This window comes from Diadema setosum, chromosome 22 (assembly GCF_964275005.1).
Source record: "Diadema setosum chromosome 22, eeDiaSeto1, whole genome shotgun sequence".
Taxonomy (NCBI): domain Eukaryota; kingdom Metazoa; phylum Echinodermata; class Echinoidea; order Diadematoida; family Diadematidae; genus Diadema; species Diadema setosum.
The window spans coordinates 15,910,501-15,935,400 of NC_092706.1; the positions used below are offsets into that span (position 1 = coordinate 15,910,501).

At 37.3% G+C, this 24,900-nt stretch overlaps 1 protein-coding gene across 1 annotated transcript in view; it reads right to left on the reverse strand.

Moving 5' to 3' along the window:
- Positions 1-24,900, reverse strand: part of LOC140245490 (tensin-1-like) — a 305,353-nt gene that overhangs the window by 48,405 nt on the left and 232,048 nt on the right. Inside the window, exon 26 of the mRNA XM_072325060.1 lies at positions 1,900-2,057. Coding sequence (XP_072181161.1) covers positions 1,900-2,057 — 158 coding nt within the window. The remainder of the gene's footprint in view (positions 1-1,899; positions 2,058-24,900) is intronic.

Sequence of the window (24,900 nt, forward strand, 5' to 3'; positions counted from 1 at the left end):
AAGGAGATTCAATTTTTATAAAAAGGTATAAACTTCTCACAGTAGAATTCATGAAGGTATACAACTATGTATATGCAAATATTGTACTTCAAAGGTTGCTAAGAACAGTTTTTGAACATGTCATTACAATGAATAAAGAGAACACCTTTATAACTTCAGTCATAGTTTTTGTTTTGTTTAAACAAATATTTCAAGCCCATATCAACACAGCCACAGGATTATCCTATACCATTATCAAACAATGAAATGTAATAATGTCACACACACACATACACAAACACAGACACACATTCTCCACTGATAATGATCAATTTATGTATACCCGTCATTTTAGAAAAAAAAAAGAAGATTATTGCAAAATATAGGCCTATTTGATACTACATCAATGGAATTAAGAAGGCTAGTACCTGACATGTATATTAGCAATCAGGTGTAACACTGACTGGAAATGTCAGAGAAGAAATATTCACACCACATATCACATGACTTATGTAGATATCATTTGATTGAAAGGGCATGTACATTTTTCAATATCTAGGCAATATCTCTCTCTTCATTAGCTAAAAAGGAGATATATTGCTTTTCGGAATCTCATAACTCTTGCTCTGCAGCTAATATCAGATGGCTGTCTTGCCTTTCTTGTGACATTTCTAAGACATAGATGGTTGTATACAGAACCCCAAAAATGATATTGTGCAATTACTAGAAAATAAAACAAATAAGATCAGCAAGTCATTACAAACCAGGGGAGAGAAATTTTGCCTCTGTATGTTTTTGAGTGACTGTTTAGTGTTTGGTAAATGGGGCCAATATTTTGAATTTGTGTGTGCGTGCACTGATGAAAGTCAGTGATTTCACAACTTCAAGCTCCCATGTGAAATGCACTGGAAGAGGTGAACTTTCAGGCTAGAGCTAACATGATTTCATGATAATTGGGTTGACCTTATAGCAAAGAAGCCAGCTGCACGTAGTATTTCATAAGACCAAAAATGTCAAAGTGTGATGAGAAGTAATTTTTGATTTGGGGATATCAATGTTAGCTACAATGTATGGCTGGGAGAGATAAAGAACATTTTGAATGTCATACAGCCAAATAAAGGGAAACTAATATATGTCTGGCATGGCTTTGCAGTATTTCTGACTATGGTATTACATGAGCACTTACCAACATATGCATTTGTCTTTAGCTTTACCACCAAATTCCTTGAGAATAAACAATTCTGTCAGGTGAAGAACTATTATCATGACTTTCATCCAGTCTTTCAATAAACGATTGCAGTTTTTGAGGTATAAAACTTTTTAAGGCATGTCAGTGATTGATGAAGTGTAGGTTTGCAGGACTGGGTTTGCATTTATTCTGAAAATCATACTTGGAAACTTGGCCTCTTTTGGCTTGCTGTGGGCTGGCCTGGCACCAAGTTGTGAATCTATCAAATTGGGGGAAAGGGATATCTAAATTGGCTCAAACGAGCTTGATTGATTGGACATTAATCCAGATTTCATTACATGGTTTGAAATTAACCTGCCTCTTCTAGATTCATTGGTCTTGTCTTTCTTATCATGAAGGCTTGCCAGGGTCTGAGTGCGTTGGGGTTAATTTCACTGGGACATGTGGTAAAGTGCTATCAATTTCAGGGATGGTGTAATTCGGGATGGAAGTACAAGTTTTTCACATCTAGCCATCAAAGGGTCAATGGTGCTCCTAAGATTATCTGATATTAGATGGTCCTGTGTTAGTATCTCTGAGCATCAAGATCAGTAGCATTTGAGAAGACAGAGATTATCTTTGAGTGGTCTATTAACTTGTAGCTGGTCTTAGAGACAAATCCATGAATGTTTCATATGAACATGCATTCCAAGAAGGCATTCAAGGCACACAGGAAAAAAAGATGTCCTTACCTGCTAATGAACTTGAACTGCCATAGGGTGACAACTTTTGCGTGTAGTAGAAGTTTGAGGGTGTGCTCCGTCCACTCAGTGTCGCCGGTGGTGTAGCAGCTCCATTGAGGGCAGTCTTCCCTGTTGATAACCCTCCAGGGCTGGGCAATTGACCCTCGCTGTAAAGAGAAGAATAACCACTGTCTTTATCATGTTCATGCTCATCTTCCACCAAAAGAGGTGAAAGTTCAAAGTTCAGGTCAGCCAGTCGGTTTTCCACCTCCTCAAACTCATCCAGGAATTCGTAATCCTGGTCCGTTTCATCGATGTGCAGTGATGGTGCCTTCTTCTTGGTCTTTTCTGGGAGAAAGTCTGGTGCGGAGAATGAGGTATTGATATCATAGTTCGTTAACCTCTTCACCCACATCTCCAATTCAGCAAAAGGATCGGAGGCTTCTGCTGTGCATGCGTTTGAGTTTGTGTTCTCCATCTTCATATGGTTGTCTTTTTAGTTCTTTATGGCATTAAAAGAATATATTTCCTCACTCCTTTTGACCAAAAGGGAGCCAAGTAACCCACAATTAAACACTTCAGCTGGTAATATCTACTTTCATGTGAATAATCCCAGAATGGAAAGAACACCACAATTATGTGTATCCTCACAATACTTCATCAGCACAGCTGCTCTTTGTAATCAAATGGGTAGTAAAACTTTCTCGGATAGTCAGGGCCGAGTCCGTGTTTATCAACCATCGTGGAGATTTCAATCTAGGCACAAGTGACGCTCCAAGCAGAGAGGGGGCAGCAGTCTGTTGGACAGAGTTGATTGACAAATATTCCTATAGAGCTCCACACAGTCTCAACTGAATTCAGGACAGATGGACTTCCATGAAATGCACAGAATGGAACAAGAAACAAGAAAAGGCGGTAAAAAACCCACTTGAATGAGAGAAGGGAGAGTAAATCATAAATCACAGGCTTTCGCTGAGGTGAATATACCATAAATCATTCCATAACTTTCTCCGAGCCAAGCTACTGCATCAAATGCACAAGATTTTTTTTTCCCCTCCTTCTTCCGTGCACAAGGGAAGCAATTTTCTGAGGATGCACAATGAAAGCAAGGCAGTCAAGGGGGAGTGTCTTGAGAGAAAGACAAAATGAGTGGTAGCGTTTGCATGCAGCGATGCAGTCTTTGTTAGAGATATGACAACAAACGCGCTGGAGGCGGAGCGCTTCTTGAGTAATCCTGGAGCAAAGCTGCCAGATTAATATGATGAAGTCCTATTGTCTCGCTTGCTGTACTAAGCGCTCTCTCTTCTGTATGCCTCTTGCCTTGCGGCGCTTCGAGCCTGATGAGATAATTAGCACAAACTCTGGTCTCAGCCTCTTCCTCTTCATTAATTACGGACAAAACTGATCACAAAAGGAGATCCCCAGGTGTGTGTTTAGTCACCAAATGAGTTTGAACCTTCTTCTGCACTCACGTTGTGCCAGCGCATAAAGGGTGAACAAGATTGTCCTCTTATTTTATGATGAGAAACGTCTTTCCCCGTACCCGTCTCTGAAGTGCATGCTGGGTTGATGGGATGATGTCAGGAAAAAAAAAAGAGAATGAAAAAAGATGTGACTTTAGTGAGGCGATATCCCTAAACCTGAATCAACTTCAAGAGCGCTGAGATCAGATAGCATCAGGATTCAGCTTTGGAGATGACAGACATTTCCTTTTCGTGCAGGCTGAAGACTCAGATATGGCATCCACTCAGAACACACTTACTTCACTACACGGCAAGACAATCTATGTTGTTGTTGGTTGTTTTTTTTTATGTCTCAAAGCCCTCTTCCTCTATCCAGTCTCTTCAAAGGCATCCACAAATTTAAAGCACAAATCACTCCTCTTCCAAAAATACACACTTTCTGACAGAATCTGAGAGAGCAAGTAAGTGCCTAATGTTTATCTTTTCCTCTATTTTTTTTTTTTGTTTTCAGCTCCTGTTTTTATGACACGTCAACAGAGCCAGATGGAGTGGTAGTCATGTGTCCAGTCACTTCTCTCCCTGTAATGTTTTCCTTTCTCAGTGGTCGCTCCTCCTACAGAGAAAAGATAAAGGACCACGTCTGAGCAAGCTCTCTGTTTGGAAGCGGACAGATGACACTTTTAATGCGCAGCATTTACCCTGCTTCCTCGCTCCTGTCTGGAGAGGTCTGGTGGAGAAGAGTGAGGGGAGAGGGGCCCAAGAGACCCTTCCAGCTTGGAGATTGCTGGAGCGGCTAACGTAGATCCCCCACTGAAATGGAAATCTACCCTGAGAGTACAGGTGAAGACCGGTAGGCGATAAACACTTCACAAACTGCTAGGGAAGGATGGAAATAATGCTGAGAGCATCTCCCTGATGAAAACACTCCACCCTGCCCTGCTGAGTAGACCATACATCCGTTTAGCGAGTGGCGTCAAATCCACTGTAGCGTGAAGACAATTAAAACCACGAGGGTGGTTCAATGCCCATCAAGTTTAATGTCCCCCCTCGGAGAGATCTATTTGGTACCGTTCAGTGAGTCAACAGTACAGCAATCACGGTGCAAAGTTGTACACCCCCACAACTACAGGGACAAGATGCAAGACGATGAAGTGCCCCTATCCAAAGCTGTAGAAGAGTATCACAAAATTGGAGTTCCGTTGTAAACTGGGGACTATCTAGGTAATGGTTCCACATAAAATTCAGTAACCTACACTGATGTGACTTGTTTATTTTTGTTTTTCCTGAGCCACTGATAACGACAGCAACTATGCAAATATTTTTATAATCCAAGTGTTTCCAGCTTTAAATCCAAGGAGTGCTTCGTGGAGAGCAAGTAAGGAAGTAAGAAACAATGCAGATAGACTCGTGAATCAATTGTCTCTCCTGCCTTCACTAGAGCGAGAGCTTGCTTGGTCGTCTGCTTCCAAGCACAGCTAGGAGACACACTAGTTTACTCACTACAGAAAGAGAAACATAACCATGAAAAGGTGACAAGCCTGGGACAGCCACCAAAAGAGGTGGGATAGAAAAAAATAAAGGCAGGAAAACAAGTTCTGTGCACCAGTTCAAAAGCTCCGCACCGAAACACACACACCTACCCTGTGCACTCTGTGCACACATTTTATCCCCATACCTTGTAATGCTGAGTTGTGTGTGTGTGTGTGTGTATGCGTGAATGCATGTGTGTACCTATCTGCATGTGCTCAAGCTCTTATGGTTGGCTACCCTCACTATTTTAGTATGCGAGTGGGCGGGGATCCCAGACTGTGTGCAGTTTAGTGGCAAGCCATTGGTGGAAACTTTCACAGAGGATCAGCCCACTTTCAGAGAAAGGGAACAGAAACACACGTGGAAATGCATACTGGTGCTACTGCATACACTATGTTTTTTGGTGTCACAACTGTATTGCTTCTTTTATTAATGCATAAAGAGAGTACACACTGTTACTTGTGGATCATCCCATAGTCAATATTAATATATGTATCAGGTACTTGTTTTCGAAAGTTACCTGTTAATGCTTCATGCCATCACATTGTACCTTTTATTGAAATACCATCAATTTTTCATAATGTGATGCTGGTGATGATAGTAGTATAGTTGTAATAAAAATTACAATGATAATAATATGATAACAAGAATATCGAGAACAGAAAATGATCTGACACGATATGATCCCAGGAATGCTTGCAGTTTTCCTCCATGAATGTAATGACTCTCATCATAAATACAGGTTGCTTAAAACCCGTTGAGGATGAGTCCCGAGTATACTCGGGCAAGCGTCTATGAGAAATGCGTGTTGTAGCAAAATCAAACCATTCTCAATGGGTTAACAGGATTCCTGGCGACATTTTTGTCTGTTCTGTTGCTGGTCATGACATGTATTGTTGCATATTGCAAAATCAAATGAATAGGAAATGATGAAAACATACCACCAACAAACATTGTAAAGAATATTATTGATTAACCGGAATGTAGATGCAGCCTGTGTAATGTTGTGCTTTTTTTCTTTCTTTTTATTCCTTCATCATGGCAACTGAGAATTCTATTTCACACACATTTCAGCAAATTTAGCTTCAAATGTTAGGTATAATCATAAATTTGTGACAACAAGTCAATGAACAATATTCTTCAACTCTTCTCTGTATGTACCTCAAAAGCAACTTACATACTTATGATCCTAAAGTCTTCTGGCAATTATTCTAATTCTAATTGCATGCATTCTATGGATAAATCCCATTATTTCAAGCACTGCTCAACTTTTAACAGTAAAATGCAAACTGACCACAAGAGAGTGACTGAGTCTATAGTCTACATGCAATCTATTTTCAATTATTCATTTATCTATCTGTTGTTGTTATTTTTTTTTATTTTTTTTTATTTTTTATTTTTTTTTTTTTGGGGGGGGGGCAGTCGTCAATTCATCATTATGGGCATTTGTTATCTCAAGATTTAATAGGAGATAGCATCAACCCCCAACAAAATGGTAGTACACATACAGCACCTTTTCATCACTAATCATAAAACAAGTTATTCACCAGATATGCCTATAAATGGTCACAGACAAGAATGATTACCTGCAAAGCCTGCAGAAGAACTATAGCCAATCACCATCAAAAAAAAAATTATAGTGCTTCACAAATCATTATGAGTCAAACCTCATGACACATCACTGGACGCAAAGCCTACATCTCATTACAGCTTGCATTTCATGCTCTAGCTCCAACTACCCACTAAAAATTCAGTTGAATTAAGTCAAAATCTCATTCCCCTCAAAAAAAAGGGGAAAATGAAGCCATATCCATTACTGCTTTTTTCTCCTTTTTTTCTCCATTTGGGAAAATTCACACTAGACAGCTTATAAACCACAAAATTATGTATTGCTGTAAAATAATATGAATAAGGGAAGGATGGAGAGAGTGAGAGAGAGAGAGAAAGAGAGAAAGAGCAAAAGAAAAAGAGAAAGAAAAGAGAGAGATATAGATTGAACAATATTTCACAAGGAGTGATGAAGCAAACTTCCTCAATTCCTAACGACTTTCAACCTGCTTTTCAAAATGAAATCTACAAATTGTGAATGTCCTTGCACAATAGGTGGCACATGTCACCCTCCAGGTATTTTTCGCCCCATTCAGAGAAACACCTCTCCTAAAATCCACTGCCATGTATGCCGGTGACTTCTTTCACACAGGGCCAGCCAAACCCAGTCTTCCCTAGCCTTATCAAAACAGAAGTCATAAAATGCCTTTTGAAGTTCTCACATCTGTCGTGTGGGTTGACAAGTTCTATTATTGCATCTACCTTAGTGATGTGAAGAAGGTGGTGGTACATGAGCCAATTTCAATATGCTGCCCGGGAAGAAAATATGACAGGTAAGCAAGGCCAATGTGCAAGGGTGACAAGTTCAATGTATTGCTGGTCTACGTAGCCTTGAATTTGTGTGCTAGACATACAAAGTGTTAACCTTGAATAAACATTTTCACATTCTATGCGGAGTATGTATGTGTGTCCATGGCTGTGTGTGTGTGTTAATTGGCATAAAATTTATGAATGAAACTATTCATACTAATATCTTGCTATGCAAGGACATATTGCCATTCACAAGGAAATTTCTCACAACGTCCTCAAAGTGGCACATCAAGAAATCTTGACTTTGCTAAATATCTACAGAATCATGAATCGCCTCATGTAACAGTGGAAATTCAGAGTATATTTTCAGAAAATATTCATGTACTACTAGTGAAAGTTACTCACATACAGGATGTTAAGATAGTTACTACTACGGGCAAGGAACCCTGATTGTGTACATTTCATCTAAAGATATAATAAAATCCATGAAATTGTCTATACATTGTTGTACTATTCTGACAGCACATATTGATGCTCCCATCCTGGATGGCAGAACATGGAATTTATCAAACATGTAATTATCCAGCTTTTGATTGAACTGTCAGATTTTCTTAAAACTTTTACCGAGTGTTGAACTAATTTTCCTCAATTCACTACATTCTGAGAGAAATATTCCCTTTAAAGAGTACTATTTGGATCCTGGCATGCTTCACCAATCTTTATACCTCATATAGCTGACCTAAGATCTGAGTGTCCATGTTTTACCATACTGTTCATCCTACAAAATACATTCCTTTGCAGTCCATGGTTAGGTTAACCTTTCCTAACCACATTCTCCCAATCCTCTTGATCCATCTATCTTTATCTCCTCAATCCTTTTCTTGGCCACAAGTGTGTGTGGGAGCTTTTACTACACCTCATCATGTCATTAATCCCAAAGGCTCTTTTCCTTTCTCTTTAATGGTCCATCCACACTCATTCTTTGTCATCACGACGGACTGGTGGAGATGTATTGATTGGTAGCGGAAGTATTCCATCACACTCTGGTTTTGCTGGATTAAGGAGAGGGAGATGTGAGGAGAGTTTCCAGGCATTCTTTGTGCCATAACTGGGCCAGGTATTCACTTTTTTTTTATAAACTCAACTTTTAAAGGTAATGACTTGTTTTGCAATCCTACCCATATTTCAATATATATACACAGTCTGACTATGGGAATATCTATGCCCACAAGGTTGCCTGTTAATTCAGAAAAGATGGCAGTGTCACTTGAATTTCCTTTCCATTCATTTACTTTTAACTCTAGGAATTTGGAACATTAGTACCATGGTATATTGCTAAAAAATGTTACCCGAAAAAGAGACATAAAAATAGCCATATCTTGTACTGGCACTTGCTCCATAAATGGTCTCCTGCATAATTTCACAATTTGGCTTCAATTCTGCTGGTCCAATGAATCAGGAACACCAAAACATTGCACTTTTTTCACTGCTTACAACAAATGACGGCCAGGAACTTCTCAAAATAAACTTATTGTTATCACATTTAAATCAGAATTTTTGGAGTGGTTAATCACCACAAGGCCTTCTAAATTTAATTACCTTCACTCTATCTCCTGATACTGGGTAACTTTTGACATCATTATGCTCCTGCCAATACTCATCAAATTTTGCAATTGATAGAATTGAAAAAAAAAAAAATCTTATTACATTGAACAGACACAAACTGCACCAACATGGCAGATATATCACTAGCCCTATAGAATATACAAAACAACAACAAGATGTCAATATACCACCATTTAGAGATTTTTCTTAAAAAGTCAGAACTATAATACAGATGCTAATATGTACATGTAAACATATACCATAATATTATCTCAAAGCTCCTGCATCAGTAGGCCTAATTCTTAGATGGGTAGATAGAAGTTCAGGTCTCATTTATTACATTATCTCTCAAAGCCAAATAGCAATGCAGTTCAAATGGTTGCACTGATCACTCTGTACTACAGGTCAGTCCCCTCTGTCGGTCATCGGTCATCTTATTGTGTCCATGTGGAAGGCTGCTAGCCCCTTTCAAGCCATTATGTGCGATACACAAGAGTGCTCACTGTTCTACGAAAGATAATGGACTACCAGCTAACTGTATGGGATGTTCCTTTATTACCAAGCCCGCTCAGGGTCCATGATACAATACAACCCATTTTCTTCCTCATGAAAATACAAGGGATAATCCATAACATAACCCACCCCTCTAACTGGTAGAGGGCAGAAAGGAGGCATGCTTTGACCCCTTCTTCAAAATGGATCATGAAGTCACTGCTCTGGTCTACTTATCCATGATTCACTCCCATAATCAGATAATTCACTCAGAGTGCAAACGTATTCCTTATATACTTGTCCATTTTCTTTTTCTTTGAAACCAGGCACACTGATCACATAACAATATCCCATTTCACATCCCTCCAGATAAATGAGGAGCAATTTCTGTATGCTGAAGGTTCATGAAGTAAGAAATTGAGGTTTGCTGTGATGTATCTAAGCACAAGTCTTTACCATGATGACACGTCATTCTACATTATCTGAAGATGAGTTTTGTAATTGCTGATCATAGTAATTGTGACACATTTTAGCTGTGACTACCCAATAATTGTGATGAGAATTTGAAAACCCATTTCTACATCAAAGGTCCCAATGCCCAACATAAGTCTTCAAGGAGAATCTATCTTGAAGAGCAGTTCTGGTCTTCCTTTTCCTGTTATATTTTCCGTTAATAAGATGGCATACTATTCTACACAGCAAGTGGTGTTTATAATAATACAAATGGAGCATGTGAGTTTACTTACGAAGAGTAATAGCACTAGGACACTAAAAACTACACTCTCCGTGCAAAACAAAATCTCTTTACACAAATATTAAACAGCTTTACAAAAAACTCAGAAAAATCAAAACTAGAGATCAGCAAAAGTTTTAACAAATTAGGGCTTGCACTCAAAAATTTTTTGACAATTTGAATGTGGGTTTATCATCTGACTGCAACTTGCTTATGCAAAATTTTCATAGGTAGTTTAGCAACAGATTTTTACCTTGTCTTTGCAAAAAAATTTTTCCAGGGACACTTTGAAGGATGTGAGTGAGAATGCAACTTCTTTTTTTGGAATTCATTTCCCTCTCACACCATCAGGTGTACCCATCTCATCGCCTATGAACCCTTCTGAAAAATCGATACTTGGAGTCTTTTCACTTTCAATAGCTAAGAGGAAGGGGGGGGGGGGTGACATCATCAGCCCCTTTCACTTCAGATAAAATGGGTGACTGCCTGGGCACAAAACCCTGCATCGATGGGACGGACAGGTGAGTGAACTCACAGAGGGAAACCCCATCCTGAGAAGTCGGAGGGGTTCAAACGCTTAGGTCTCTTGTACTGCTTCAGGCACTTGGGTCCCGATCAATGCGGATTATGAAGCGATGAATGAGATACAGGTTTTTTTTTCAGCGCTGGGGTATACTAACAATCTCTGGGGGTTTGGCTTAAGCGCTACGTGCATGAAAGTGCACAATTCTGCCTTTTCATGTGTGCACACATTTAACTTATCAAAGGAAACCAAAACCCAAAAGAGAAATGTGTATTGAGTAAAAGCAGCAACATTAGGAGAACACATCAGTGAATGTTTGAGGAAAATCGGACAATCGATGCAAAAGTTATGAATTTTTAAAGTTTTGGTGTTGGAACTGCTGGATGAGGAGACTACTAGAGTTCATGATGTCATGTGTAGACAACAATATAAAAAATATATATATATAAAGGGAATTCCACAAAAATTCATTTTCATGAAAATTATCCATTCCATCAACTTGATACTGACATATGTTAAGGGTAGCAATTATTCCACCTGCTTTCTGAAAGTGGTAAGTCAAGTGCTCTTTCATTACGCTATAAAAGTGAATTTTTGTGAAATTCCCTTGATATATTCTTTATACTGTTGTCCACACATGGCATCATAACCTCTACTACCTGTCAGCCTGTCAGCTCCAATTCCTGCAAAATTTTATGCTGCAAAAATATCTTACTTTGCAGTATCGGCATGTGATACATTTTGAGCAGAGTCATAGAGAATGAAATAAGCAACACTAACAAGAAACGAAAACAGGGATAAAGTTACCTAATAACACGGGTGTCACATGACTGCGGTGCGGCTATTCTGAGATTCAAGTCAGCTGACCCACTGGTAGGACCTATATAGACAGTCATAACTTTCCTTTTCTGTGTTCAAATGACTTAATCTAAATTTAGTTTCATTACGGAAATATTGTTTTCAATGCTTTCATCAAATGCAAATATTCATGGAGTATATGCATTTCTTTCAAACTGATGATCAATGAATGTGGCAAAAAATATTGTTGACTTTTGTAAAAATGACATCTGAGATGATTTATGTCAGTGGCAGGTATTCCTTCTATCTGGCTCTGTGTTTGTCATGTAGCTTTTCAGACTTTTGAAGTGATAGTACAGGTTTGATTGAGATGGGGAATTTGCTTGCAACTTTTTTTTTGTGAGATAATTAGAAAGCACTTATTTGAAATGAAAGAGCATACAATTCCACCAAGAATTAAAAGTTTATTTGATGAAAATCATTTTTGAAATGGCTAATGAAAGAGGGCCTAATAAAGGCATTTCTGAACCAATTTTCATCAAATAAACTTTTCATCCTCTGGAAAATGTATGTTGTTTAATATTTCATAAAGGAGGTTTCTAACTAACAAGCAAAAAGTTACAACCTGAATCTCCTTCTCCACCTAAACTATACTACCCCTTTAAGTTTTTATTTCCTGGCCATGTAATGGTAATGTTTACATGACAGTGGAAAGCAGAAAGTATCTTTACTAAATAATGGTTTCACAATAGACTAAAGTGTTCCTTAATGTGCAATTTTAGTTTTGTAAAAATGTTTTCCATTTGTTTTTATTTCAAGGCTGCTTGGATATTGACTTTACCTGCCAGTCAAGAACAAAACACATTGTAGTTTTTAGTCAGGCAGACAGGATTTTTGTCTTTTAGGAGCATTCCAATATCTATTTCCTAGTCAAGAATTATTTGTACACGCAAGACGGTCCATTTCCTGACAAATGTTTTCAAATGCATTTCTGTTTCGTGCTTTGGAAGATTTATAGGCTTGCATTATATTGCATTTATCCTTGGAAGCACTGGGACTTTTAAGAAAACCTTTTAGACATCTCACATTATCCTAGGGAGAATTTAGATTTAAATGCAGTCCTGTTCAAAGGCTACATATACACACAAAAACACACACATTAAATACATCTATACATATACATATACATATACATATACACACACATACACAAATACATGCAACCTATGGGCAATAGCTTTCTCTGGAAAGTCATCCGCTTTGAAACGGATAGATAGATAGGATAAAAAACATCTCTTGTGGAGATTGCATTGGATTCTGTGATGGTGAGAAAAAAAAATAACTTGTCTGAAATTTAGATGCTCTCATAAATGTCCATATATATTTTTGTTTACTGCAGCTTCTAGAGAAATGTACAAATAGATAAGGTAGAATAATACATCCTAGGTAAGTGTTGCAATTTGAAACCAAAAATTCAATCTTGTCATTCTTCTACTGCATTACCAGTGGCCGATGTATAGTGTATCCCTTACATGTGTCAAATGAACTGAGAACTTTAATGGACAAAGAAGGAAAATAGGCAACATTTACTGCTTGAAAATTTGCCAATCACTCTCTTTTGCACACAATATAATGCCATGAAGTTCAAGTTTTAAAGTAATTGAGAAAAAACCAAGTCCATCATAATCTAACTCAAGACAATCCATTTGTTTGCCACTGATCATTGCCTACATGTCATTGTCTATGTGAACCTATATAAATCATTATTACCATTATCATTATTATCATTATTATTATCATTATCATTATCATTATCACTATTATTATTATTATCATTATTATTATTATTATTATCATCATTATTATTATCATTACTATTATTATCATCATCATTATTATTATTATTATCATCATTATTGTTGTTGTTGTAGTTCTTGTTGTTATTATTGATATTAATAATGTGAACCGGGCATGGTCTGAGGAGTTTAGCATGCAAACAAGGCACATTTAAAGTTAAAGTAAAAGATGCCAAGGGAGGTTTCTACTTTTGAAGACAGTGCTAGCTGTCCAAAATATCTGAACAAATACAAGTTCTTGCTGGAGAAAAAAAGAACCCTTTCCTCATAAGGCCTCTGCCTTTTAAGGTTGGCGAATCTACATTGCGATACCAATCAAATGTTTGCTTACTCTATCCCCATACCTGGAAGATGACGCTCGCAGATGGAACAGCAAAACAAAATTGCTGAGTTAAACGACATTTCAGGTAAAAGCACTTTCTGAGCACTGCTAGCTGCAGCCATCATGTGAAAGGACATGTGATGTTTTTCATTCCTTGAGATGGAATTCATTTCAAGCTATATGTACTTGGGTGACAAATTGGCAACAACTTAAATCAGCCCCAATCCTGTTGGGTCAAATAGCCAATTTAAAGGGCATACACACTTTATATCTTTGAAACTTGTGCTGCACAAAACACAGTTGCCTTGTTTTCAATCATTCCTTTGACGTGCACACAAAGTTTAGAAGAATAAAACAGCATTTTACCAGAATGTTCTAACCCTATTTATGATACATGTAAAATATTTTTGAAGTCTTAATTACATCTGCACTATGCATTGTATTAGTGCATGGTGACTGCAATCAAATGTTCTGAGGACAACTGCATCTGAAAATAAACAATCAACATAATGAATTTTCAAACAGAGCAGACAATTTAACAGTCATGTATGCAATTAAGTGGCAGTACATTGGGTATTTCCCGTTAGACATACTGGTCAACAGATTGCACCATATTAATGTGAAGTGGCTCTTGGTCCTGAAGCACTGGTCCAGAATGATTACAGGGTTATCTTTAAAAACCAAGAGACATTCATATGAATTAAGAGGCTGCACTCTAAATGCAAACTTGATCTGTAACCTATCCACTGAGGAATAAATGAAAGGAGAAGATCTCCATCACAGCGGAACACTTTCCAAAGAGCAAAATTGCTTCACTTGAAGATGTCAATCACCCAACAATTACTTATAAAAGCCCAGGAATGTCACTTTATTCTGATTCCATTATGCACACACAAAAAACCCGAGCAGCCGGCTGATGGGGAAATGGTACCTTTACCAACTCAGCAAATATGCTTTGTATGGGTTCAAATACATCAAAACACGGAAGAGAAGAAGGAATAGAATCACAGATGGAATTTGCAGGATAGAAAGGAATTCCCAAGTCTTGTCCAACTTTTCCACTCTCTGTATTCACTCCCCAATGCATTTCCATCAATCAAGAAATGCCACTTATCTGTTGGACACTGTCTGTCGTGACCACTTACGGGAAACACAGAGTATCAGCTTCTTTCTCACCACAGGATACAACAGAAAGTTGACATTATGAGAAACAAACTGTCTTTCTTTAATGAGCTATAAAAGATTTTTTTTTTTTCCTCCGGGGAAGCATCTACAACATGCATATCATACATGGGATCATCAAAGCATGAAACTCTGATTTGCAAGTGTTAGTCACTTTTGTGTCATTTCATCTTTCCAATCAGACACATTTTTCCTCTCTCTTATGAATTACTATGAGGAAGAAGCCTAAAAAATGCTGAAAAATCAAAACAAATTTCTTGAAAATACTCCCATCTGTTAGCTTGAATCAAACACTTGAGCAACATTTGAAATGTGGCATTGCTGTACACAAAAGCACATCCAAAAAAAAAAAAAGCTTGCTAAGAAATGTCAGAGATAGTAAATATGTACTGCTGCCTAATAGTTTTCCATATCAATGGTATATTGAGTGGGCTCTGAAGACTGTGATATCAATTATTACATTTAACCTCTTTGACAGCCATCCTTGACTACTTACTGTTGAAATACCTATTGTCTAATCTGAAATGGACAATGCCTTCAGAGGTGGCAACAAAGTGAAGTATCTCCTACGATATGTTTATTTAATATCTCATGTGGTTTCTTCATGTAAAAATCTGTCTCAGCAATACTGAGAAAAAAAGAAAAGAAAAAATGGCAAGATATCTTTAATGGCAAGATATATAAAAATGCTCTGCAAATGAAAGGAACTTCTTTTAAGACTTTATATTAGTACAATGATCTTAGACATGAGTATAAACTGTTCAAAAAGTAAAATGAAGAAAATATGAAAGAGGAGTAATGATTGTAGGCAGACTTCAATCATAGTTTGTCCTCAAAGAATTAAAGGATAAAAACCATCTTACCAAAAGCATTACTAATTACACCCATTCCCATCCCAGAGAAGGTACCCTCCCAGAAAAGGGTGGAGATTTTTTTTTCTTTCTCTTGTCAGATGCTTCTAACACCATCTTATCTTTTCCCAAGACGGTAGCAACTTGCTTTTCAGGAATTAGGCAACATAAGATGGCTAAACTATGTTTTCTTTTACAAATTGGAACTTATCTCGGCCTTTAAATGTCTTGCACGGGAAGTCTCAATATGCTTCATGTATAATTCTGTAGGATCTACAAAACAATCCCAAGATTTGACTCCCTGCTTCTTCCGAGGATGGCTGGAAACTCCGCAAGAGATCGGGGGACTTACCCCTCTCCTTCCCTTATAATCCTGTCAACCTCTGACATGATGCTAACAAAAGATGGCAGTTTCCGCAGACAGGAAATGAGTGATGGGATTGTACGATTTATCTCTTTAACTCACTTTGCTATGTCTACTTTTTTTCCTACTCAGGAAGGACAGGATTCTTCACAATCATCTAGCAGTGGCATTGGGCTTTGCTCTGAGGTCACATTCAGAATCTACAAAAATCAATTAAAAGTCTCACAGCAAAGGACATAATTTATCTTGAAACATTTCACAGCTTGCCAAGAAAACAGTTACTGTCATTACAACTGGTGTTTCTATGAGTAAAAAAGTGAGAAAAGAATCATTAAATGGTTTACAGAACTTGATAGAAGATTGTATATTTTAAGTAGGGCAAAGAATAGAGATGGTAATAGCAATGTCACTTATTTTCTAAGGTATAATTTCACTTCCAGGAACATTAAACAAAAAGAACAAACCTTATTTTGATAGAACACAAATGGCATATGCAACAACCACTGCCTGACTCTAAATAACAGAAATCAATATTTCTCTCCTCACTGAATGGTACATTGGCAATGAATATTGTCTTGTTTGTTAGAGCAATTGTACTAATAAGTATATTCTTTAAGCCATTTAGGCTAACATATAGTTGTATGTCTTACACTATGTGGTTAGGTTTGCTTTGGTTGTTTAATTTGAAAGTTTTAACAGGTGGCTTTTTTCATATTCTTTTTTTTTCTTTTTTAATGGCAGATTCAGAATGGACCAAAAGTTTAAGACTGGAATGGGCCTATCAAATCTGGTGACATTCAGGGACCAGCCTAGCCCACATGAAGCAACATTGTAGCTGGAGTTGGCAATATCCTGCCTGGGACTAACTTTGCCAACAATAGGCCCGTTCACACACAAGGGAAAAAGTGCGATTTAAAAATCGATTTTCTTATCGCGATCAAAATTTCGAAATTTTTTCCAGTGTGGACAGAAAAATTTCACTAATTACCGCGATCCTTATCGCGATCCAACTCGCACTATTAGTGCGATTTTTCAGAATAATCGCGATTATTTTGCCAAGCGTCGTGTGTGTGAGCGCGATCGAGATTCGGAAATCGGTATTTTTAATCCCATCGTTCGTAGCGCGTGCGAAACTCTATTGGGACTGCGGCGGGGTCAGTCTTCGGTCATGCAAGATTCGCGCATGCGCAGTTTGGCCACTGATCGTTCTTTCCTTGCTGCGAAGTGCGATTTTTCCCTGTGTATGAACGGTCGAAAAAAAAATCGAAATTTGGATCGCGATTGAAATTTCGATTTTCGTTGTTTGTGAACGGGCCTATTGCGGTAACTATTGCCTCTGGAGTAGTTCAAAGAAGACCTTTTCTAGGTATATCGTATACTCACAAGCCCCCCCCCCCCCCCCCCCACCACCACCACCACTTGGCATTAAAGGAGATTTGTTGTGGTCTATTTTTGAGGTGTAGTCCTTCATTTAAAAAAAAAACAACAACAACTGTGGTCCCATTACAGCTGCAAGCAGTCGGCAGTTTACCTATAATCCTGGGACACTAAAAAATTACCAAGAATAGGTTAGTGACTGAACAAAGGTCTGTGCATGGAGATTAGGACCTGGTCCATCTAGCTGGAACCATGTCCAAGGTGGTCTGTCTCATTCATGAGCCATTATCAATGAATGGATACTTGATTCTGGGACCAAGCAGATGAACAACCACAACAATGAAAGAACTTGTCTCGCCTTTAGGACCTATGTGCTAGAACTTCAAGGAGGATCAAACTTGTATTCTCTTGTGAACAGACAAATGGGAGAGGCTTAATAGGGAGCTGAAAAAAGCTGGTTTTCATCCCATTGTCTGGTCCTGGATGGAACAAATGGGATAATTGGCTGCTATAGAGGACTAGCACTGCATGTTCTGAGCATTATCAATCAAGAGAAGAACTGCAGTCCTCTATATTCCTCGGATGGGAGCTATCTGGAACATTAACAAAAACAAGTAGATAGTGCCCTCTTTCTTGCAAGTCAAAACAATCATATTTGGAGGGATTTAAGACTACATTACATTAAAGTTAATCCCATAAATTTAAGAACTTTGTACTGGTTAATTTCTTGAAAATACATGAACAATGGAATCCCCTTCAAAACATATATATCTTAGCCTAAACATGACATTATGATGAATTTAAGCTCATATCCTCCTACAAACCATACAACCATCTGACACTGGCCATACAATCTTGTTCTCAGCCTAAACTTCTTGCTCCCCTTAATACAGATCACAGACCGTCCAAGTTGCTCTCTTCAAAAAGTATGTGCCCCCTCAATCTCATCGGCTTGATCCTCAGTTCCTACACGCACCACTCCCCTCCATACTCACTGGGTGTGTCAGGAGGGGAGGCGGGATTATGTCACTATCTGCCCCGCCTCTTTTCGAGGAAATCAGAAGGATTCTGTTCTTCCTCCGCAGCCTTCGTGTACTGGCTAATTCCTCTTAGTTGAACTTTGCTATAAAACTAAATGCTAATCCTCCACCTAATAAAATTTTGGTGATCACATTATCAGGCGATTTTATGAATGCCAACAGAAGAAGAAAGGGGCTGCTAAAAATGAGGCCTAAAAATAAATGTCAGTTCATGTTTCATTCATACTTCAAAATGTCCTCATACCCACACTAAGTATATGCATTATGGCACTCTTCTCATTCTAAAAATCTTACACTAAAAAATTAAAAATTAACAATCCCTTCTACACTAAACTGTCCGGTCTGTCTTCATGTCTGCCTTCTCCATGACTAGATCCATGTTCTAATCTAGACAATATTGCCATGAAAGCAGTTACCATGTTAATTTGTTTTGGTTGCATGAATGAGTACCTCTTATGTCAATAGATATTTGACTTTTTCTTCTTAGGTAAGACTGAAATGTGATCCATGCCAACACTCTTGCTATCAAACATCATATGTTCTACTTTGCATCAATTCACTGAGGGCAAAATAATATATTGTAAAAAAAAGGGGGGGGGGGAGAAAAAGTGGTCATTACAAACCATAAGATATGAAAGAGATCAAATCAAAATGTAGGCTACCTTGGTTGAGGTTCATTCATATTTTTCCCCACTCTTGTTTGACAATGCATACTTGAGAGAAAAGGAAGGTCAATTTTCATCGATGGAGGGTCAGTAGAGCCTGACAGTCAGTGGTCAAAACAGTGAAAATTCCTACAAAATTTGGTTGGTGGTTTTGATATCAGTGATGAAAAAGAGCAAATATTTGGGGTCTCTGATGGTTTGAATAGATAGTTTACATATCTAACCATTTGACAAAAACAATCAATACACTTCCGGTGGCTAAATAGATCTTCATAAAAACATAAAATGGGCTAAAGGCTTTAGCTTATCTGATGTACACCAGTGTACATTCTCTGAATGGCAGATAAAGGGAAATACAAGTTGAACAATATGAAAATTATTTGAAAAGGAACAAAGACCATGCAAAAATGCAAATTAATTGTGAATAATATGCATTATATAGCATATTGTTCCTGTCGTGACTGACGCTGTCGAAGCTCCCTCTCTCTAATTGCAAACATGTTTTGATACAAAGCAAATTAATAAATAAATGAATGAGTACATAAATCAATCAATGCAGCCAAAATATCAGGACAATTATCTGTTTTCCAAGCACAGAATCAATAAGTGATTAAACAGTCAGTTTCTTATAGATCATGGCAGTTTCAAATCTCTTAGATGAAAATAAAATGATGATGATCATTTTTTGGAAAGACTTTGGCAGAGTTAAAAATCATTAATCTGATCTGGACTACTTATCAGCCATTTCCTCTCTGGAACACATTCAAATAGTACTGGCCTGCCTACATTCTGTGAAGAGATTGCCATGATATCACATCAGTAATATTATCAATATAAATTAATGGAGAATAAACGAAATAAAAAGGAGGTCAGAAATGGCAGAAACAGCCTACATTTTCGCAAATGCCTGAAAAATACAGGAAACTGCAAATTTGTTGAAAGTCAGGCAGCAAAGTAAATTGATAATCCCACAGATCACAGCAACACGTCCAGTGCACTATTGTCACCATCAAACTTCTGGTGTCAATCTCATTAACGAATAATTCCATTTTGAAACCTAATCAGCACTCATTGATGTCATATGTCTGATTCAAGCTGTCACTGAGATGGGTTATGGCAATGACATTGGAAAGAAAATAACAAGTCTGCCAAGTTGTGTTTTTTTTCCTATCTTGCAACATTTAGATTAAATTAAACTGTCATTTTTCTGCATTGAGTGTTTCTTTACCTTCATAATGATTACGCCCGAATGAATTTCCTTGACGTGTACACAAACTAAACAAAAGTTTCATCACCTCTCCTTATTCACAGAGGAATTTATGACTAATAGATAACTTTTGTGTAAGCATGTGAAAGTTAAAAAATTACTTTCTTACTTCGGGTCCTATTTTAATTACATTTCTCTCTTGGATATTTCTCACAGTTTGAAGTCAACTTGAAATGGAGTATGAAATGCACTTTCATTATTTTTGAAGGCCAACTAAAGTATTCAACACAGATCTATGGCAAAGAACAAAGAAAGTTAAACTTAAATGATGGCGACAACAAAGCCACAACAAAGCCACATCTAATTTTTTTCTACTTTTTCTATCTCACATTTCAGAATAACATGCGCTGGTTGATGCAACACTAGCTTGTATTGGTCAAGGCCCTCTGGAGACAAATTTGTGCCGATTCATGACGCAGCTCAGAGAGGGGTGATTAAATCAATCTGAGTATCCCTAATCCTTGTAATCTGCATGGCGATGTTTGGCACTTATCAATGTACGCAGCGATACTGAACATCAAACTCCTTGCACTGCACATTTATGTGTTCCTATTCTGCTAAAACTGTGCTTTCATGTATGGATTAAATGACGATTCTTTCAAAAACAATAACTATGGCAATCATATTATATCACACACTCAATTATCCTGCATTTAGTGTTTGAATATGGGACAAACAACAAAGATCTAGTAGTCTGATCCTAACATGAAAACATCACTTAGGTCTTTGCTTTTTAGTTTCTTTACAATTGTCAAATGATTCACAAGCTACTTCAACAGACCAGAGATAACTACTTTCTTAAAGGTATCTTTTCAGAGTCAACACCGCAAGGATCCACTTATCAAATTGTGATTTCCCCTGTTCACATGTTGCATTTAAACCCTGGGGCTTGCTTATGTTAAGAATAAGAAATCCCCAAAAGTGTACCTAAAAAAATCTGAATGTGATCTACATTTGAAAGCATGTCATGTTTTAGATCTTACTTGATCATCTTACAACATACTTGAGTCACACTATCTTGATGACTTTCAAAAATTTGAGGAAAAGAATCTTGATTCTCTCATTCATCATTAAGATTAGTTTCATGTTCCATATTTTAATCACATTCTCACATCATTCCTTCAAAGTGTTCTCACTACAAGCAGATGTCATGTTGAGCTAGTTAAACATGTCTTCACTGCTATTTATCTTGCCGTCCAAATCATGTTTAAGGCATGGGACATAGATATGTGTTGAAAACACTTGAAAGAGCAAGCTTGCTTCTCGAAGATTTCATGGAAAATTTTCAAACTTTTATGATGGGGGGGGGGGGGGGGGAGGGAGTTCCAGTGAAGCTTCTAATGGTTGACTCATATTATGATAACAAGCCAACTTCAAACTGCATGACATGAATAGGAGAGATTTAATACAGCACATATCTATTCTGTAACTTTCAAAGTGAGGACATGATTTGGAAGAACATCCTTTATAAATATGGGCATATTTCAAGAAGTTTACAAAGTTATTTCTGTTTTCTATTTACAGAAAATAAGATATACAGTGCACAGCATTTATTTTACAAGAAATGAACTGAAATATTATTCAAATGGATAATAGATTTAAAAATTTCATCTGATAAGCAAAATATAAAGTACAAATGCATACCTTCATTATGCACATTGCAGAGCTCAAATGTACTGCACTGAACACTCTTTCAGTGGTTCAGTTATTTTCCTTCTACATTATTTCTAGAGATCTTATTTCAATGTGTATATTCATTAAACACATCAAACATTGTCAAACGTTTAAATATGTTCGTTTCTACCAAAATACACAGATTTTCTGAGAGCTCCCTCCCCAACCTTATGAGTTCAGGCTCTGAATAGAACAAACAACAATTTCACTGGCATGTACACACAACTTGATTTATGTGTAACAATCTGGGGAGTCTTCAAACTAGGCTTCTGTTGAGGGACTCCTAAAATTCAATTAAACTCCTCTCATCTGTGACGGCAGAATCCATCTTGGAAGACAAGATGGAGGGGAAGATGAAAGGGGAAAATGGAAGTCTTCTCCCGCGTTCTTTACAGAGACACAGTTCCTCTTTCAGAACAGAAGAAGAAATTGTACTGCCATAGATAAATGTCTAAAAAGTTGGTACAATCAATTACAAAACCTTCTTTAGTCTCTCTCGATCCCAATTACTAGTCCCATTTCTCTATTTCTCAATTGCTTTGTCACTGTTGTCATCCTCACAGTTTTAAAGGCAACGTAAGTTTTGATAGATCAAGAATACTACTACATAGGTATTACCTTTCATTTCCTAGTGGTTCTGAAAAAGGCTACAAAATGATGATGTAAATATTCAGTGATAGCTTTTACTAAAATTACTCCCAGACCAAAATTTTTGTAATGGAATTATTTGAATATCATCTTGCACACTACACATCATGAAAAATCCATAGTTCTCACAATCTTGTTACTAAGATTTAGGGTGCATGGTAACTGAAAGGTTTTAAGAATCTTCCCCCCCCCCCCAACAGAAACAAAAAAAAAAATTGATTGCAAATCTACCAAATGTCATAATATATATATATGTGTATGTACATAAAAGTATATCAGCTAATCAAATTGTTGCAAATGCACTTTATAAAATCAGAAGACTTCATGATGCCCAACCCCTTTTTTTTTTACTACAACCTTGACACATAATATATGCTTGGTTACAAAGCAGACAGAAACATGCCCCCAAAATTGGGGGGGGGGGGGGGGATCGGAATGTCAAGGGCAATCATGTTATAGTTTGCTCATCTTGTGCAACATATTACAAGTCACAGTTTATCAAATAATGTTTTCAACCCCTACCCTTAGATGAAAATATCTTCTACTCATAAACCATGGCTCGTGTACTCATCTCAAGTAATCTTCTCCCACTATGTCTGGGAGAGGCAGTATCATTTAGACACCTGATATCTCCGTCCGAGTTTTTATCACCTCTAATATTTACTTCGCTGAGGCCATTAATGAGGCTCCGCATTTGTACAGGTGTGCTATGCTTGTGAGCCATGCACACTTCTCCTTAGGGTGCCTGCCCCACAGACAGAGGAGCGCTAAACTTTACCCACAATTTTATATGGTGGACCTGCTCACATTTTTGTTCATCCAACCATCATGATGCCTCTTGTTATTAGGTCAGAAATAATTATTCTGAAATGACATTTCCAGAAGAAAACTCCTGAAACCAATAAATATGCAGTCAGCAGGTAAATCAACAATATTTACAACTACTTGGATTGATGTCTCTTCATGCATTCTGGGAAAGTCAAGGTTTAAATTAAGTAACTCTGAAATACTTGATTCTGTTATAGTCAGATTTTGGTCCAATTGTAAAAAGGAAGAAAGAAAGAAAGAAAAAAGCACAACAAAGGAAGAAATGGCTTCCCAGACAGAGACAAAGAATTAGAATTCTACTCTGAGATGACCATACTTTGATATTATTCATCTAAATTCATTTTTTTTTTAAAATAAGTCCATTGCAAGATTTTTCACCAGTATGCCTTTGTGGGAAATATTCAAAATGATTTCTCACTTTCGGAATCTTGTAACAGTTCTCATGCTATATACAAACTCATTGTTGAAATGTAAAACTGAACTTGAGTAGAAGTGTAGATAAAGAATGTGACTGAGAATCAAAGGCTTAAACCTTATGAGAAGATGGCTCTTTTTTTTTTTCTTTTTTTTTTACTTCCAAGTGGTGGAGACTACAGCCTGCTTTATGCCAGTAGTCAGGAAGACGTTACCTGACTTGAGCAAATCAATAGCTTGGCTACCAAGACATTATTGATTGCGACTCAGGTGTGTTTAGATACTGGGTACCTAATAAGTAGGAGCCAAACAGCCTTGAATTATCCATGGTATCATGTAGTTTACCCACTTGAACTACTCACAACACTGCTCTTGTCAGACATTGGTATGCAATTTATGCAACTGAAATACATACATCTTAGAATATGAAATATGTGAAATATATCAAACTTGGTAATCATGAAATACATACAGATATTAAGGTCACTACTATTTGAATACAAAAAACAACAACAAACAAACCTTCAAACATCTTACCATGATGAGCTTGCAGAATTACATCAATAATGCAATGAATTCTAATCATCATCTTTAATGTCTTTACTAATAGTAAAATTCTCACTATCTTTACCATTTTAAAAGGAAAGGGCTGTTTTTTGCTGTTGCCTTCATAATAGCAGGGGACAGTAACTGTTTGGCCAATGTTGGATTTTTATTTCATTTTATTTTCCTTTTAGCACTGCACTTTGGAACGAAATGGTCCACAATAAAGCTCACCACTCCTACTTCCAATTACCACACTCCATGGTACCTACAAGATCTATCAAATATTTTGGTTTCCTGGCAGGTAAGTTTACAATTCAAAGTCGATTAATAGTTTGTGTTCTCATTCCAGGTAAACTTACAGTAGCTTCTCATTTGAGTAACTGCAATTTATAACACTGTTTTTGTCTTGTCTATTCTTTGACACAAGTACAAATCCATTCAACCTCAAACCATCTCATTTTAATAATACTCCTA